Source organism: Sminthopsis crassicaudata, chromosome 3 (assembly GCF_048593235.1).
Source record: "Sminthopsis crassicaudata isolate SCR6 chromosome 3, ASM4859323v1, whole genome shotgun sequence".
NCBI lineage: Eukaryota > Metazoa > Chordata > Mammalia > Dasyuromorphia > Dasyuridae > Sminthopsis > Sminthopsis crassicaudata.
In genome coordinates, this window is record NC_133619.1 from 432,308,377 (window position 1) to 432,326,485 (window position 18,109).

The window sequence follows — 18,109 nt, forward strand, 5'->3', positions numbered from 1 at the left end:
AAATCTGATATAGGTTAAATATGTGCTAATCTTTTAAATTTTTTCCCATATTTGTCACGTTATATAAGAAAAATCAGGCCAAAAGGGAAAAAAACAAACAACAAAAAGGTAAAAATACCATGTTGTATAAGAAAAATCAGGTCAAAAGGGAAAAAAAACAAAAACAAACAACAAAAAGATAAAAATACCATGCTTTGATTTATATTCACTCTCCATCATTTTCTCTCTGGATGCAGATGGCATTTTCCATCCCAAGTCTATTGGAATTGCCTTGAATCATCACATTGTTGAGAAAAGCCAAGTCTATCATAGTTGATCATTACATAATCTTATTATTATTAATACTGTGTACAATGCTCTCTTAGTTCTGCTCATTTCACTTAACATCAGTTTCCAGGCTTCTCTGAAATCAGCGTGCTCTTCATTTCTTATAGAACAGTTATATTACATTATATTCATATACTCAGTTGATGAACATTCATTCAATTTCCATTTTCTTGATACTACAAAAAGAGCTTCTACAAACATTTTTGCATGCATGGGTCTTTTTCCTTTTTTTATGATCTCTTTGGAATACAAGCCCAGTAGCAACACTGTTGCATAGTTTTATAGACTTTTGGGCATAATTCCAAATTGTTCTACTGTATAAATTTTTTGCAGCAAACTTCTTTGATAAAGTTTTCATATCCCAGATATTTGAGAATTTAATTCAAGTTTATAATACTAAACATTATTCTAATAGATTATCAAAGAGTATCAAAAGGCAGTTTTCAAAGGAAGAAATTCATATTAACCAAATAGCCCTATTGAAGAAACGTTTCAAATTGCCAATAATTAAATAAATGCAAATTAATCCTCACATCCATCAGATTGGCAAAAATGACAAAAGAAGAAATTTGTAAAATGTTGGAGGGACAGTAGGAAAAAACACCAGTCCATTGTTGATAGAGCTTATACCATCCATTCTGGAAAGCAGTTTGTAGCTGTGCACAAAAGAACAGTTGGTAAGCTATTCATAACCCCTCCTAGATTTGTACCTCTAAGAAATCAAAGAAAGTGAGAAGTAACCTCAAAATGGAGAATAAGAAAGTGTCTACCTGTTGGAGAATGGCTTAACCTACTGTAGTATATACTGTAATATATGAATGTAGTAGATGGATGTTATTCCATTAGAAATGATGCAATGGACTGTTTCAGAAAAAACTAGGAAAATCTCTAGAATGTAGATTGAAGTGACCAAAAATAAAGGCATAATTTATACAATGACAACATTATAAAGAAAAACAACTTTGAGAGACTTTATAATTCTGAGTATTGAAATGACAAATTGGGATTCCAGAGACCTGAAGATGAATCATAACCACCCACACTAGCTAGAAAGAAGATTAAGAATGAGACACATTATATTTAGACATGGCTAATATGGGGATGAATTTTGTTGGAAATGAATATTGTAAGAATTTATTTTATTCTACTGGGGACTAGAAGAGAGAAAGATAAGAACTTGTATAGATATATGTTAACTCAGTATATCTTCTCAGGAGTCATTTTTCCTCTTAATTTCACATTTGTTTTTGTTTGTTTTGTTGTTCTTCCCACTTAATTTTTTTAAAATCATTCTACATATTGTTTTTACTGGTCCTACTTAATTCTGTATCAGTTTATAATAAACATTTCTATGCTTTTTAAAATTTTTATATTCATCAATTTTACTGTGCTTTTATGTTCCATTATATTGATGTATGAACTCTAATTTATTTAACTATCATGTTAGTGAAAAGTTGGGGTCAGTTAAGGAATTTTGAAGTTTTCCAAAAAAATCCCAGACTACTTTTCTCCTTTATTTAATTCTGGGATCAATTTGTTCATCTGTAATTTATATCCTAGATATTGATATAAAAGTTTTATGGGTGTATCCATCCCAAAGTATATTAAAATTTAGCAACAGATATTCTTGGTCATATATTTGTCTAAATTTAGTAATAGAGTGGATTAGTTAAAGAAGGAAGAGCTGAACTGTGGCATTTAAAAGACAGATTGAAAGATTCTTTAGTCTAGGAAAAAAGTTTTAAAAATCCATACCCTAGAGTGTTTGAAGTCCTTCACAGTTTCACTCCCCACTTTTTATTTCATTTCATATTACTCCTCTCCAAGAACTCTTACAATCAAATTGGCTTGTTCCTTTTTTAAAAATTTTTTTAAATTATATATATATATATATATATATATATATATATATATATATATATATATATATATTTATAATATTATCCCTTGTATTCATTTTTCCAAATTATCCCCCCCTCCTCCCTCTATTCCCTCCCCCCGATGACAGGCAATCCCATACATTTTACATGTGTTACAATATAACCTAGATACAATACATGTGTGTGAATATCATTTTCTTGTTGCACAATAAGCATTAGATTCCGAAGGTACATGTAACTTGGGTAGATAGACAGTAGTGCTAACAATTTACATTCACTTCCCAGTGTTTCTTCTCTGGGTATAGCTACCTCTGTCCATCATTGATCAACTGGAAGTGAGTTGGCTTTTCTTTATGTTGAAGATTTCCACTTCCATCAGAATACATCCTCATACAGTATTGTTGTTGAAGTGTATAGTGATCTTCTGGTTCTGCTCATCTCACTCAGCAACAGTTGATTTAAGTCTCTCCAGGCCTCTCTATATTCCTCCTGCTGCTCATTTCTTACAGTGCAATAATATTCCATAACCTTCATATACCATAATTTACCCAACCATTCTCCAACTGATGGACATCCATTCATCTTCCAGTTTCTAGCTACAACAAAAAGAGCTGCCACAAACATTTTGGCACATATAATGGTTGCCCATTTCTTGAAGGCATTCCTTTCTTATTAGTTACATTCATTGAATTTCTAGCTTTCTCAAAATAATCTATTTCTTATATAAACCTTTTTTTTTTTTTTAATCCCACTCCCAGTTATCACCATTTTCACTTTCTTAAAATTTATTTACATATGTACATAGTAGACTGGAAGTTCTTAGAGTGCCTTATAAATAATAGGTACATGGTAAATGTTAGTTGAATTGAAAAAAGGCAGTTATTAAATACCTACCTACAGTATGCAATAGAAACTAGAAGCTGAACATTTAAAGACAAAATGGCAAAAAAAAAAACTTCCTGATTTCTTGGAAACGGTGTTTTCTAGTTCTTTTCCACATGATTAGGGAATGGATTTAATATTTTTTTTTTTTTTTTTTTTTTTTTTTTAGTACTTTCAGTTGTTGACTCATTTTTGCTTTGTCAAAAGGTATTTAAATTTTTTAAACTCTTCTAAGCTGCCATGAAAAATTGTTGTACTAGATAGAGAGCCAGCCATGAAATCCACGTGATAATGTGGATTCAAGTCTGGCCTCTGACTGATTGTTTCAATACAGGTAAATCACTTTCCAGTCAATTCTCTTTAACTGTATGCAACTGCTGATCTGCATGAGGGATGTAGTTCCTATGTTGAGGGTTCTTCATAACCATACCCATTCTTTCTCCCACCCCCCACCCCCAAAAAGGAGGGAAAAACTATCAAAACGTATTGGAAATGTAATTGCTTTTTTTGTTTATAGATATAAATTATTTGCATAGTATTATAGTGTCAATTAAACTAAAAGCATGCAAATTTTTTTTTTTCCAGGAGGAAAGGACAGACGAAGTGGCCTCATTCTGACCATTCCATTATGCCTTGAACAGACAAATATGGATGAGTTGAGTGTTACTTTGGACTATCTTCTCAGCATTCCAAGGTGACTTTAAAGGTGTCATTTTTTCCAACTTTAGTATATTTATTTACTTACTGATAAAATAAATTTATTTTTGAAGTAAATCCAGGATCTTGCCTGTTTTCTCTAGCAGGATAAAATGTGTCTTAGTGATTTAAAGGTTTGAAAAAACTGTAATAAAACTCAAATTATACAACAGATCAATTAAGAATTGCTAAATTTATATTATAAAAGAGTTTTTTGCTCTATTAGGGAAGTTATAACATAGATTCTATAACTTATAAAGATTCTTTATTCTTTTAGGAATGTTCCTTATCCTTTTCTGTTTAATTATATATTGAATGCTTCTTTTAATATATTGCAGGGATATTCTTGAAGGTATAAGGAGTTATTATGCACAATTATTTTAAAATATTATTTTTGACTCAGAATATATTATTTTGTCTTCAGGAAAAAGGTATAATCTCTAAGAAACAGGAAAAATTAGCAAGTGAAATTCCTAAGAGTTGAGAACTTCCTTGTTCCTAGGTACTGTGTTAAGTGCTGGTGATATGAAGTCAGAAATAAAACAGTTCCTACCTTCAAGGAGTTTACATATTACCACATACATACATACATGCATTCATTTATACTTAACTCATGATACTATATATCTCATACACAGTACATATATACATAATGCATACATGTACAAACAAATACAAGGTAGTTTTTTGAGTGAGAAGCACTGACAGCTTGAAACATCAGGATAGACTTAATTTAAAAAAAGTGGGACTAGAACTGACTTTTGAAAGAAACTGCAGATTCTGAATTATAGAAGTAAGAAGAATAGGAACCATATTGCTTAAATATCAAGGAAGAGAGTAAGGAATCATAGAATAGGGTTAGATCCCAGTGAGTCTGACCAAAGACTCAGAGGGAATAAAATGTGTAAGGAACAGCAAGACTGCCAGTTTGGTTGAATAATAGAATATGTGAAGGAGATTAATGTATAGAAGGTCTGAAAAAATGTTTGGAGCCAATTTCTAAAGCCTTTTAAATGCCTAACAGGGGATTTCTTATTTAATTCTAACAGTATTTGGAAATTATTGGATTTTATTTAACAGGGGAGTGACATGTTCAAATCTGTGCTTTAGGAATGTCACTTTGGGGGCAGCTAGGTGGCGCAGTGGATAGAGCACCAGCCCTGAATTCAGGAGGACCCAAGTTCAAATCTGGTCTCAGACACTTAACACTTCCTAGCTGTGTGACCCTGGGCCAGTCACTTAACCCCAGCCTTAGGAAAAGAAAAAAAAAAAAAAAAGGAATGTCACTTTGTCAACTGAATGGAGAATGGATTAAAAAGGAGTAAGACTTGAGATGGGAAAACTAAGGAGGTAACTGCAATACTTATTTATAGAGGTGATGTGGTATCTATAGTGATGGTAGTTTGAGTAAAAAGGAGGAAATGCATGAGAAAGAAAGAGATGTTGCAGGGAAAGACTTGAGTAGACCTAAAAACTGATATGGGTAAGGGAAAGTGAAGAATGAGGATGATACTGAGATTAGGATCCTGGGTGACTAAAGAATGGTCAGAGTAGGAGAGTTCAGAAGGGAAGTAGGTTTGGGGAAAAAGGATAATTACTTTTCTTTTTGACATGCTGAATTTGAAAAGCATATAGGAAGGACATCTAATGAGAAATGTCCATTAGGCAGTTAATGATGCAATCCTGGAGTTTAGGAGAGAGACTCAGGTTAAATATATGAATCTAGAAGTAATCTTCATAAGATGATAAATACTTATGAGCTAATGAATTCACCAAAAAAGAGTGTAAACAGAAATGAAAAGTGAGCTCAGGAAAGAGCCTTAGAGCTCATCCACCCTTAACTGGGAGGGAAGTGCTGGGTTATAATTCAATAAAGAAGCTTGAGTGGGAATGGTTGTGCAAGTAGGAGGAGAACCAGTAAAGAACAGTGTCATGAGTAGAAGAAAAAGGTGTTCAAAATTACCTAATTTTATGGAGATTTAAGAAAGATGAGATTAAGAAAAGAACATTAGTTTTGGCATATAAGAAATCATTAGTCATTTTTCGGAAAACAATTTTAGTTGATGAGGTCATAAATCAGATGCAGAGGGTCTGGCTTAAAATAGTATTAGAACTAGAATTCAGGAATGTTTCCTGTATCCCTCCAATGTTTAGTTCAGTTCAGTGCAGGTTAATTCAGTTCAGTAAGTATGGTCTGGAAGCCAGGGATACAGAAATAAAATAAAATAAAAACTTTACCCTTGAAAAGTTTTTAGTCTGACAAAGGGAATACATATATACACAAATGTTTATAACATAAATCAGAATGTGACAATTGCAAGGGATTGAAGTCTACTTTGGCATTAGAAAAATATTAGTTTTCCTATTCTCTCCTTTTAGAAAATATGAAAGAAATGGTGTATAGAAAAATAAAAGGGTCATTCGTAGTGTGGCAATAAGCTGTGGATTGATCAGAGGACTGGGTTCATATTTATCTACTTCTATATGGAGTTTTCAGAACTGCTATGACTGGCCTTGTGCTTTCTTCTTTTTACTGTAATGAGTTGGGTATAAGGACCTGGGAATTTAAAGAGAAAATAACAAAGATTTAGAGAATGATAAGATAAATAATATTTAAATTGAAAACAAATATCTTATTAAACAATAAAAGAGTATGACATAAATTAGGAAATCAAAGAACATCTTTAAGATATTTGAACACAAATTGTAGGGTTTTAGCTAAGATGGTGGGGTGTAGACAGCAACCCAGCTGAACTCTCCCAAAATCCCTTCTAAATTTTAATTTCTTGGATCAGCAGAGCCAACAAAAGATTGGGGTAAGACAATTTTCTAGCCTAAAACAACTTAGGCGGTTGGCAGGAGAGGTCTGTGACAGTAGAGTGTGGGTTGGCTTAGAGTGTATGTGATAGTAGCAGCTTTGGGTACTCTCAAGTCAGAGATAGAAACGGGTTTGGACAGAAAGAAAATACAAAAGATCCTTTGCTGTATCAGTTGCTATTGGCACTTATTGGCAGCTCTGTTGCCCAGAATAGACAGAGGTGCTTGTAGTGTATCATAATGGAGCATGGGACCTGGTCACAATTCCAAGGCCAAGAGAAGTGTTATAACTTGCAACTACAGGAGATCAGGGATAAAAACCAGAGTAGAGACCAGGAGAACAGTGAAACTTTTTTTTTTTTTTTCCTGGCTTGCTATAACTCTAGAAGTACCCAAACTTAAAGATCCTTAGAACTAGATCTAAAAATACCAGAATTTAAAAAGCCTGACGCTTGGGTCAGTACTTCTCCACTCTCAGATGTTCAGAGCCTAACATAAAGTTCAAAATCAAGAAATAGGCTAGAAAAAAAGGAACAAAGAAGAAAAAAACAACTTTATCATAAAAAGCTGCTACAGTGCTAGGGAAGATAAAGATACAATCTTAGAATACAAAGTGTGAAAATACCCACAACCAAGCCTATCGCAGTTATTAAAGAATTAAATAAAAAGATAAAGAATAGTAAAGGAAAAATTAAGAAAGAAAATATGAATGATGCAAGAAGTTCCAAAAAGAAAATTAACAACTTGGAAAAAGAGGCATAAAAAATACTGAAGAAAATAACTTCTTCAAAAACAGAATTGGCCTAATGGTTTAAAAAGGCACAAAAATTCACAGAAGAGAACTTAAGAAGCAGAATTGGTCAAATAAAAAAGAGGTAGTAAAGTTCATTGAACAAAATAATTTCTTCTTTTATTTATTACAATTCTGTGTCTATTTTTTTTAAAATATTATCCCTTGTATTCATTTTTCCAAATTATCCCTCCACTCCCTCCCCCCGATGACAGGCAATCCCATACATTTTACATGTGTTACAATAAAACCTAGATACAATATATGTGTGTAAATACCATTTTCTTGTTGCACATTAAGTATTAGATTCCGAAGGTATAAGTAACCTGGGTAGATAGACAGTAGTGCTAACAATTTACATTCACTTCCCAGTGTTCCTTCTTTGGGTGTAGTTATTTCTGTCCATCATTGATCAACTGGAAGTGAGTTGGATCAGTTCTGTGTCTATTAACAAATGCAAAAGATATTTTAATTTTAATATTGTATTTCTAAGTCTTTATTTAAAGGCAGTTCTAGATTAGCAAATGTAAAATAAATGCACCTTTAAAAATAAAACAAAACCAAACCCATTTCAATGACAAACATTAAACACTAAGTAATCTTGCTAATCTGTTGTCCATTTTATCATGTACATAACAGAATGAAATGCAATGAAAAGGTTTAAAAAAGCTAAGAAAGTAATTTCTTAAAATTGGGCACTGGAAGGTAGTGATTCCATAAGACATCAAAAAACAATGAAATTGCAAAAGAATGAAGGAAAAGAAGAAAAGAAAAATCTCATCAGAACAACAACTGACTTAGAAAATAGATTGCAGCAATATAATATAAAATATAAGATTTATTGGACTATTTAAAGCTTTGGTCAAAAAAAGGTATGTAGACATTGTATTTCAAGAAATTATCAAGGAAAACTGCCCTGATATCTTAAATGCAGAGGGTAAAATAGAAAATGAAAGAATCCACTGATTACCTCTTGAAAGAGATCATAAAATGAGAACTCCAGGAATATTATAGACAACTTCCAGAGCTCCTATGCCAAGAAGAAAATATTGAAAATAGCCAGAAACAATCAATTTGAATACCATGAAGCCATAATCAGGATCACACAAGATTTAGCAGAGTGAAAGGCTTAGCATATAATATTCTGAAGACAAAGGAGCTAGGATTACAAGCAAGAATGTACAGCCAAAATGAGTATAATTTTTCAGGGGAAAAGACGAATATTTGATGAAACAGAGGACTTTCAAGGATTCCTGATTAAAAGATTAGAGTGAGTAGAAAATTTGACATTCAAGCAGAAGACATCAGGGAAGTAAAAAAAGATAACTATTAATGAATGATCATAAGGGACCCAAAAAACCTAAATTATATTTACATTCCTACATAGAAAGATAATTGTAACTCCCTAGAACTTTTTCAGCTGGGGTTGTTTGAAGTAATCTTCAGAATAAAAGGGCATAAATGTGAATCATTTATGTTAAGATGATTGTCCTCTATTACCCCCTTCATTGTGAAGGGGTGAGAAAGAGGAATATATTGGGAGAAGGGGGAAAGGAGTGGGAGAATGGGGGGAAATTTTTTCTCACATAAATGAGGCATTCAAAGAAGAATGTTTATAGTGGAAGGGTGATGGGAAATGGAGTGGTGGACAGTGCTTTAATCTCACTTTCATTGGAATTGATTCAAAAAGGGAAGAATATACATACACACACTCAGATACATATAGAAATCTATATTACACAATAGAAAATAGGGAAAGGGGAGAAGAAAGTAGAGATAAGGAATATGATAAAAGGGAAGGCAGTGATCAGAAACAAAATAGACTTTTAAGGAGGGACAAAGTAAAAACAGAGAAGGATGGACTGAAGAAAATAGGATGGTGCGAAATTCATAGTAATCACAACCCTGAATGTTAATGGAATGAACTCATCTATAAAATGGAAACAAATAGCAAAGTGGATTAGATACCAGAATCCAGCAATATATTGTTTACAAGAAACACACTTGAAACCGAAAGACAACACACCAAGTTTAAATAAAGGATTGGAATAGAATTTCAGTTGAAGTAAAAAAAGGCAAGGATAGCAATTATGACCTCAGGCAAAGCAGAAGCAAAAATAGACATAATTAAGAGAGATAATCTGGAAAATTACATTCTGTTAAAAGATACCATAGACAATGAAGTAACATTAAAAAATTTTTACATGTTTTTCTGGTGAAAGCTATGTTTCTCGAATATATTAGGAACTAAGTCAGAGTTGTAAATGTAAGCCACTGTCATCCAGGGATATGAACAGTTTTTAGAAGAAATCAAAACTATACAGCTATATTAAAAATGCTTTGGCTCACTGTTTATTGGAGTAAATTAAAATGACTTGGAGATACTAGTTTACAACTGTCATAAATGACAAGTGTTAAATGAAGGAAAATTGATACGCTAATAAGCTATTGGTAGAATTGTGAAATGGTCCAACTATTCTGGAGAATAATTTAGAACTATGCCAAGGAGCTATAAAACTGTATATACCATGCCCTTGATTTAGCAATAACAGTACTAGGTCTGTATCCTAAAGAGATTAAAGAAACTAGAAAAGGACCTATATGTAACTCTTTTTATGATGGGGGCTGGTTTCAGAAGGAAAAATAAGACAAAACATAGCGAGATCTATATGAACTGATGCTAAAATGAAATGAGAAGAACCAGGAGATTACTATACACAGTAAAAGCAATTTTATTATGATGATGACTTATGAAATATTTGACTACTCTGATCTGTACAATGAGCCAAGACAATTCCAAAGGCCTCATGATGAAAAAAGAGAGAGACTAGAGCATGAAGGAGTTGTCTCACAACATTGATATTGGGACATGACTATAAAATATTGTGACTGATTTTTAATTTAACCAATTGAAACATCTGCAACAAAAGGAATATTATATTCCAAAGTGGTTTCATTGGCACCATCTATCTAATACTGCTGCCATTGCTCAAAAACAATTGTGCTTTTGAAATTACTTTCACTACGAATTCCTATATAAAGATGTTTATAAACATCTTTTGTTTTAATTCCTATATAAAAATGTTTATAAAAAACAAATATTTAAGGAAAAAATTGATTCATAATAGATGAGTAATTGAGAATAAGTAATGAACTATGTAGATCTTCAGCTGCAGTAACTTGTTATATAATACAGTATGAAAAAATTGAGTTCATTGAGAACTTATTTAGAAATGTTTGAAAGTAATTTGCAGAGACATGGCATTATCATTTTAGCAAATATTTTCATGTCATTATTGTGCTGAATTGGCTGTATCTAAGCAAGAAAATCGACCATTTCTAAAATATTCAAGTATTAAATTGACACTGTCTTAACAAAAATATCTGCCTTGAATAGAAAAAAAATTTTAAATACTATATTATTTAAATAATAACAATTGTAAATAGAGTGTTTGGTTCATGTTTATTGAAGTACTTAAAGAATAAATGATTCACAAATTAAAAGAATTTAAAACAATTTTATTCTATTGGAAAAGATATCCAAATATTTAAGATAGATTCCACCTTTTATTTTTGGTAAAAGCAAAGGTGAACCTTGTTTTTTAACTATTTAAACATTTTGGACTGAGGTATCAAAAGCATTTAATATCCCTGGTCACATTTCTATTTTTTTGAAATAATAATGCTTATTATATAAATATAGTAATTATATTTAGAGAAATATCTTTAGAATTAGCTAGCAGGGCAATTTGGAAAATATATGGAAATATTTTCCTTAAAAATTGAGACATACAAAGGATAGGAACAGACAGTTTTCAGATGAAGAAATTAAAGCCATTTCTAGTCACATGAGAAAATGCTCTAAATCCCTATTCTTTAGAGAAATGCAAATTAAGACAACTTTGACGTACTACTATACACCTCTCAGATTGGCTGAGATGACAAAAAACAGATAAAGATAAATGTTGGAAGGAATGTGGGAAAATAGGGATGTTAATTCATTGTTGTGAAAATTGTGAATTTATCCAACCATTCTGGAGAGCAGTATGGAACTATGCCCAAAAGGCTATCAAACTGTGCATACCCTTTCATGCAGCAAAGTCTCTATTGGGTCTGTATCTCAAAGAGATCTTAAAAAAGGGAAAAATATACATATGTGAAAAAAATGGTTGTAGCAACTCTTTTTGTAGTAGCCATATCATAGTTTTTAATGTCTTTGGATTTGTATGCTATATTCCATTACTACCCAGCTTTTAAAAGAATTGCTAAAATTATTATTATGTTTTATTATAGCTTTTTATTGACAAAACATATGCATGGGCAATTCTTCAACATTGACCCCTGCAAAAACTTTCATTTCAACTTTTCCCCTCCTTCCTTCCACCCCCAACCTCCAGAGGGCAGGCAGTCCCATAAAAGTAAAACATGTTATAAAGTATATGTTAAATAAAATATATGTATACGTATTTATATAGTTATCTTGTTGTGCAAGAAAAATCGGATTTAGAAAGAAGGCAAAAATCACCTGAGAAGAAAAACAAAAAATGCAAGCAAACAACAATAGAATGCAAATGCTATGTTGTGGTCCACGCTCATATCCCAGTGTTCTTTTGCTGGGTGTAGCTGGTTCTCTTTATCACTGATCAATTGAACTGATTTGGATCCTTTCATTGCTGAAGACAGCCACTTCCATCAGAATTGATCCTCATATAGTATTGTTGTTGAAATGTATAATGATCTAATGATGGACAGAAACTACTACACCCAGAGAAGGAACACTGGGACGTGAATGTAAATTGTTAGCACTACTGTCTATCTACCTAGGTTACTTATACCTTCGGAATCTAATACTTAATGTGCAACAAGAAAATGGTATTTACACACATATATTGTATCTAGGTTATATTGTAACATATGTAAAATGTATGGGATTGCCTGTCATCAAGGGGAGGGAGTAGAGGGAGGGAGGAGAAAATTTGGAAAAATGAATACAAGGGATAATATTATAAAAAAAATTACTTATGCATATATACTGTGAAAAAAATTATAAATAAATAAAATTTTAAAAAAAAGAAAGAAATGTATAATGATCTCCTGATTCTGCTCCTTTCACTTAGCAATAGAAGAATTGCTAAAATTGTTGATAAAACTTTTGATAAATAATAGTTTTAGAATTATTCATGCATTGTACGATAGAGGCTAACTTTTACTTTTTTAATCCTAAAGTATAAATTAACTTAAAATATGTTAACTAAATGCTTCATATTACATTTTTGGAAAAAAAAACTATTTTTCCTCATAAATAGAAAAAAGAAAAAATAAGACTGTGTTAGGTTTAAGTATTAAATTTTAATTTATAATAGCAACTTTAGGAGATACTATAGTAATGTAGTTTCTTTCCCCAAGATTAAAATTATACCCATACTTGATTGTATGATTTTTTTTTTTCCAGGAAAAAATTCCTGGAGTTAATTTATTCAGAATTTTCCTTATTATACGATTAAGTAGTCACTATGAAAATAAACAAGTAATTCAGATTTTGAGGAACTTTGACACCAAAGTGTCTTTTTATTGCTTTGTTTTGTTTTAAATAAAGATAGTAGGCAGGACTGGGAATTGAGCCATCTATTCTGGAAAGGGGTTTGGAATTATGCTAAATGTTACCTAAGATGGCCATGCCCTTTGACCCAGAGATCCCACTCAATAGGCATATATTCCAAAGAGGTAAAAAACAGCAAGATCCTATATATTCCAGAATATTAACAGTAGCACTTTTTGTGGAAACAACTGAAAACAAAATAGATGCTTATACACTGGAGAATGGCTGAACTGACTGTATTATGTGAATGGACTTAAATGGAATCAAGTGTACTTTAGGATGATTGTGAAGAATTTCAAGAAACTTAGAAGAACATGAACTGGATCAGAAAGAAGCAAGTAAAGTTAGGACAGCAGCATACTCAGTTATGGTAAATGTGAGTTGGAGAGAACAGCAAAATCAATAAAACTTACTATTATGAAATAAATAACCAGATGAACAATGCATTTGACTTTTTTATGTTTCTAGTATTCAGGTTATATAGATAGGGAATACTGCAGGTGCTATCAGTGCTGGTTGATGTGTTGATTAGTTTTACTGAACTACTTTCCACTCTTCATTTGTTTTTTATTTCATAAGGGATGGCTTACTAGGTAGGAAGAAAGGGAGGGTTATGTTTGAAAGTAAAGATGGCATAAAAACAAAAGATAACAATAGCATTTTTAAGTATAAAGGTATTAAAAACCCATTTTGAGAAGATTTGATGGACTGCATTCTGATATATAAACATCACAATATTAATAAAACATTTTTAGTCCTTTATTAAATCTTTCATTAGGTTAGGGAAATGTGGCTTGACCTGTGATTTCATTGTCAGGGAACTAATTCCTTGATATAGAAATTCTCTCTATTATAAATTATCTTCTTGTCACTTGATAGTCTTAGAAAGTTAACACTGAGAAGTTAAGTGACTTGCTTGAATCATACAGCCAGTATTTATATGAGGCAGAACTTGAACCTATGTCCTCTGAACATTAAGGTCAGTTTTCTGTTCACTACATAATGTTGCTTTGTTCTCATTAAAATACCATTTAGAAGATTACTGTTTTCTGGAAAAACATACTGCTGCTTTTTTTTTTTTTTTTAATTACTAAGCAGAATAACAGATGGCATTTTAAAAAAAGTACAATTAGGCTGTTAGTGTAACTCTTCTTATATTTCAAAACTACTGTATTTTTCTTGGCACATAAATGGTGTTTAGTAGTTGATTGACTATAGCAAGATTTGCTATTTTCTTTGGGGTCTTTTCTCATTTGACTTGATATAAACTTTGCCTTTCTCTGTTATATCATGAAAAACTTTTTTCTAGCAAATGAAACACTGTTATTGGCATTAAATTAACATGATGGAATACAAAGCTGATATAGTACCAATTCATTACTTATTTAATGCTATATAAGATGGGCATTTGGTGACAAAATTTTCATTTATTTCCTGCCAAATTCATCCTTCATTTCTTGTCTGTTTTATTCCATGTTGAAATTATATTTCTGAAGAGTAGAAGGTAGTGAGTATATATTCTATTTTATTGAATTCCCTGTTTAATATAAGGCTACCATTTTACAGATGAAGACACTGTAATTCAAACTAAAGGCTTTTGCCTGGAACAGTGGATTTTCTTTCTGTCTTGATATTTTTATTGCCTAATTTAGTTTGTGACTTATGAAATTTAATCTGAAGAAGGGAGATCATTCCCTTGGTAAACCGAGATGAAACTACAAAGGAAATTAATATATTGTAATTTAGATCAAGTCAGATTGCTTCCTGTGTTCAAGAAGCTTTTTAAAGCTGCATTTTGCATAATTTATATTTTGAAATGTAGTTCTCTTTAAAATATCATCTGAACCTTATTTTTATACTTATGTTTTATTTGTTTTTTTATTTCAGTGAGAAGTGTAAGGCTAGAGGATTTACTGTGATAGTGGATGGCAGAAAATCACAGTGGAATGTGGTAAAAACAGTTGTCTTAATGTTACAGGTAAATTGAATTTTCTGCTATATGACTAAATTGTTTTATCTTGCAGCTGCTAGTCAATGTACTGAAACATTGTAATAGTTGAATTATTTCATTGTAAAAGAATCAAGCCAATAAGAATTCCCTAGCTCATTTATAAGGCCTAGATTCTGTGACCAAACATTCTATGAACTTTAAAGAAATGATTGTTCTCTAGAATGTTCATATAACTTTGTGGGTTATTGAGTTTCTATGGGATCTAATTATCATTGCAAAAGTATATTTAAACTTTTTTAAAAAAAGTAAATAAGAACAAGGAATTGTAAATCTATATTTAATGTATATTGCTTCTGGGTGACATTTTCTTCTAAGAAAATATGTTTAAATAGTTAAGAGTTTTATGAGGAGAGTTGTTATTCTAAGCTAATTAGAATCAAGAAAGATTATTTAACTTTGGTTCCTCCTTCTCTTTTGCTTATGATAAATGTTTTTACTAAGCATTATATTTTATTAGGTCCTGTAAGGAACTACAAAGGGAGGGAATTTAAACTGCAGGGCAGGAGCCACATCTATATGTTTGTGAGCCTTCCCCTCCCCTCCATATCCTCAGCATGCTGTTTTGTACATAAAAAAACTCTGTAAGAATTGGTGATGGGAGTGCACATAGTTTCTCCATTTCTTAAGCTTATAAATGAGAAAGGGACACAATGTAGGTAAGCAGGATGGAAAGAATGATTGACAAGCATGTGCTGGGGCAAGGGATTTGTTTATAGAAAGTTCCTGAAGAAAGGGCAAATGCTTAAATGAGTTATGAAACTGGAAAAGGTCTGACTGTGTAAGGGAAAAACCTCTTTATGGGGGGAGCTTCCTTGCAAAGCAGGATTTTGGAGAGCAGCTGGGAATGCCACTAGTTGGACCCAAAGGTAGGGATAGTCAATGGAAAGCTGTGAAACTCTTGATCAAAAATTTTAATTGAATTTCAGAATCATTTGGAAGCTCTTTCAAGATTCTTAGAGTAGTAGAATTTACAGTTATTTCTTAAAGAAGATGAGCTTTATATTCTGCACTTAATATGGATATACTGTTAATTTGACTCTAATTCCAAGCAAGTCACTTAAATTTCTTTAAGATGAGGGGATTGGATCAGAGGGATTGGATCATTAATCTGGAAGTCTATAAAACATGAAATGAACTTGAAAGCAGGTGGACTGTGTCTTTTTTTGTTTTTTTAAACTACCATAAGTTTTATCTTAGTTCAATCTGATCCATAAGTACAATTGCTTTTGTACATGCTACTTTTCCTCTTCTCCTGACATAAATTGACCAGAGCTATTCCTTTTATGTTAGAGCACAAAAGTAAAGTCCTTTTCTCTATAAGGTTATTCTTCATGTTCTAATACTTAGAATTTAATTGGGAATAATAGAACTGGCATCCTTGTAATTAAAAATATTTTTTACTTGAACATTAACTATGAGTCAAATTTATTATACCAACCATTTCCTAGAATAGTTTCCTTCATTGCTATTTGAGCTCTACTATAGCTGAAAGGGTTATATATATTTTCAACCAAATTCTAATCAATGATCATTAAAAAAACATAAGGACAGTTAATGAGTGATATAGCTCTCAGTTTCTTTTCTGAGAGGACCAATCTCTGATCCATCATGTATCCACAAATTTTTTTTGTGGTTTTCTCACAAGGAGAGTGGATATAGAAGATATGATAATGATACTATTAAGTACTGCCTAAATAATTAGGGCAAAAATTAATTAATTAATGGATCAATTGGAGGAAAGTATCTAATAGAGTACCCTTTAGCAGTGTTCTCAATATTATACAGTTCAACATTTTTATCTATGATTGTATAAGGGTATAAAAGGCAAACTTGTCAAAATTATAAGTAAGGCAAAGCTAGGGAGGATAGTTAACATTTTGGATGATGAAGAGTTGAGTCTAGGTAAGATGAAATGTAATGTGGATAAATATTACATTTTTACTTGAAAAAATCAACTTTAGAATACAAGACATCCCTGGAGAATTTGAAAATGACAATGGTTTTAGTGCATTTATGGTCAGTATGCATTAATGTGACATATTATCCCAATATGTAGCATATTGTCCCAAAATAATTTCTATTGTAGTTATTTTCTTTTTGTAAATATGTTTCTTAAAACTTTGTGCATTTTATATTCTAAAAAAGTGAATTTTATTACATGAGAAATAATTGTAAAAAAAAATGGAACTGCTTCCGTAATTGTTTGAATTTGCTTATTCTAAAGAACTTCTGTTTGCTTGATTTAAAAAAAATGTATAAGTATTACACTAATACTTTGGGAAATCCATATTTTATTATGCCATGAAAAGCCCATGTTACAAAATGTAAAACTTATAAACTATTAGGAATTTGGGTTTTACCTTAATTAATATATCTTCATTAATTTAGTTGAAAGAGTAATACAAACAATTGACTGCACAGTGTTGAATCAGTTAGGTTTGTGAAATCTTTGTTAATCACTATGAATTTTTATTTTCTTATCATAAATATTTTTGGGAGTTTGGAATTTTGCCAGTATTAAGTTTATATTTTTTCAAAAAAGATGTTATTAATTCCATTATTGATTAGTCTTATGTGATTCACAAGTTTTAATGATTATAGTAATAATAGAGATAATGTTTTTCTCTTTTAGTCTTCTTTTGCTTTTATATTACTCTAAATGTGTAATTTGAAATTTCATTTTCAATTTACTTTGCAGAATGTTGTTCCAGCTGAGGTATCACTTGTTTGTGTAGTAAAACCAGATGAATTTTGGGATAAGAAAGTTACACATTTTTGTTTTTGGAAGGAGAAAGATAGACTTGGCTTTGAGGTAAGTTTATATTTTATCAATAACAATGACTTTTATGAATTTATATTCTTGGTATTTTAGATCTTTTAATGATTTATTTTGATGACAAAACATTTTCTTTCTCAAATATTCAAGTAATCTTAACTAACACTAATTACATCCAAGAGGTAGCCTGGTATTATGTGAGGGAGTAGGAAGAAAAACACTGTATTGAGAGAAAAAAATTGAGAAATAAAAGTATGTGCAGAAAAATTTTACATATATATATATATATATATATATATATATATATATATATATATACACACACACATAC

The 18,109-nt window shown here is 31.2% G+C and overlaps 1 protein-coding gene across 4 annotated transcripts in view; it reads left to right on the forward strand.

The window, feature by feature from the left end:
• Positions 1–18,109, forward strand: part of SESTD1 (SEC14 and spectrin domain containing 1) — a 120,167-nt gene that overhangs the window by 46,526 nt on the left and 55,532 nt on the right. For all 4 annotated transcript variants that reach the window (XM_074302985.1, XM_074302986.1, XM_074302988.1 and 1 more), the window contains 3 exons: positions 3,675–3,783; positions 14,879–14,969; positions 17,701–17,814. In XM_074302985.1, the coding sequence (XP_074159086.1) occupies positions 3,675–3,783; positions 14,879–14,969; positions 17,701–17,814 (314 nt within the window). The remainder of the gene's footprint in view (positions 1–3,674; positions 3,784–14,878; positions 14,970–17,700; positions 17,815–18,109) is intronic.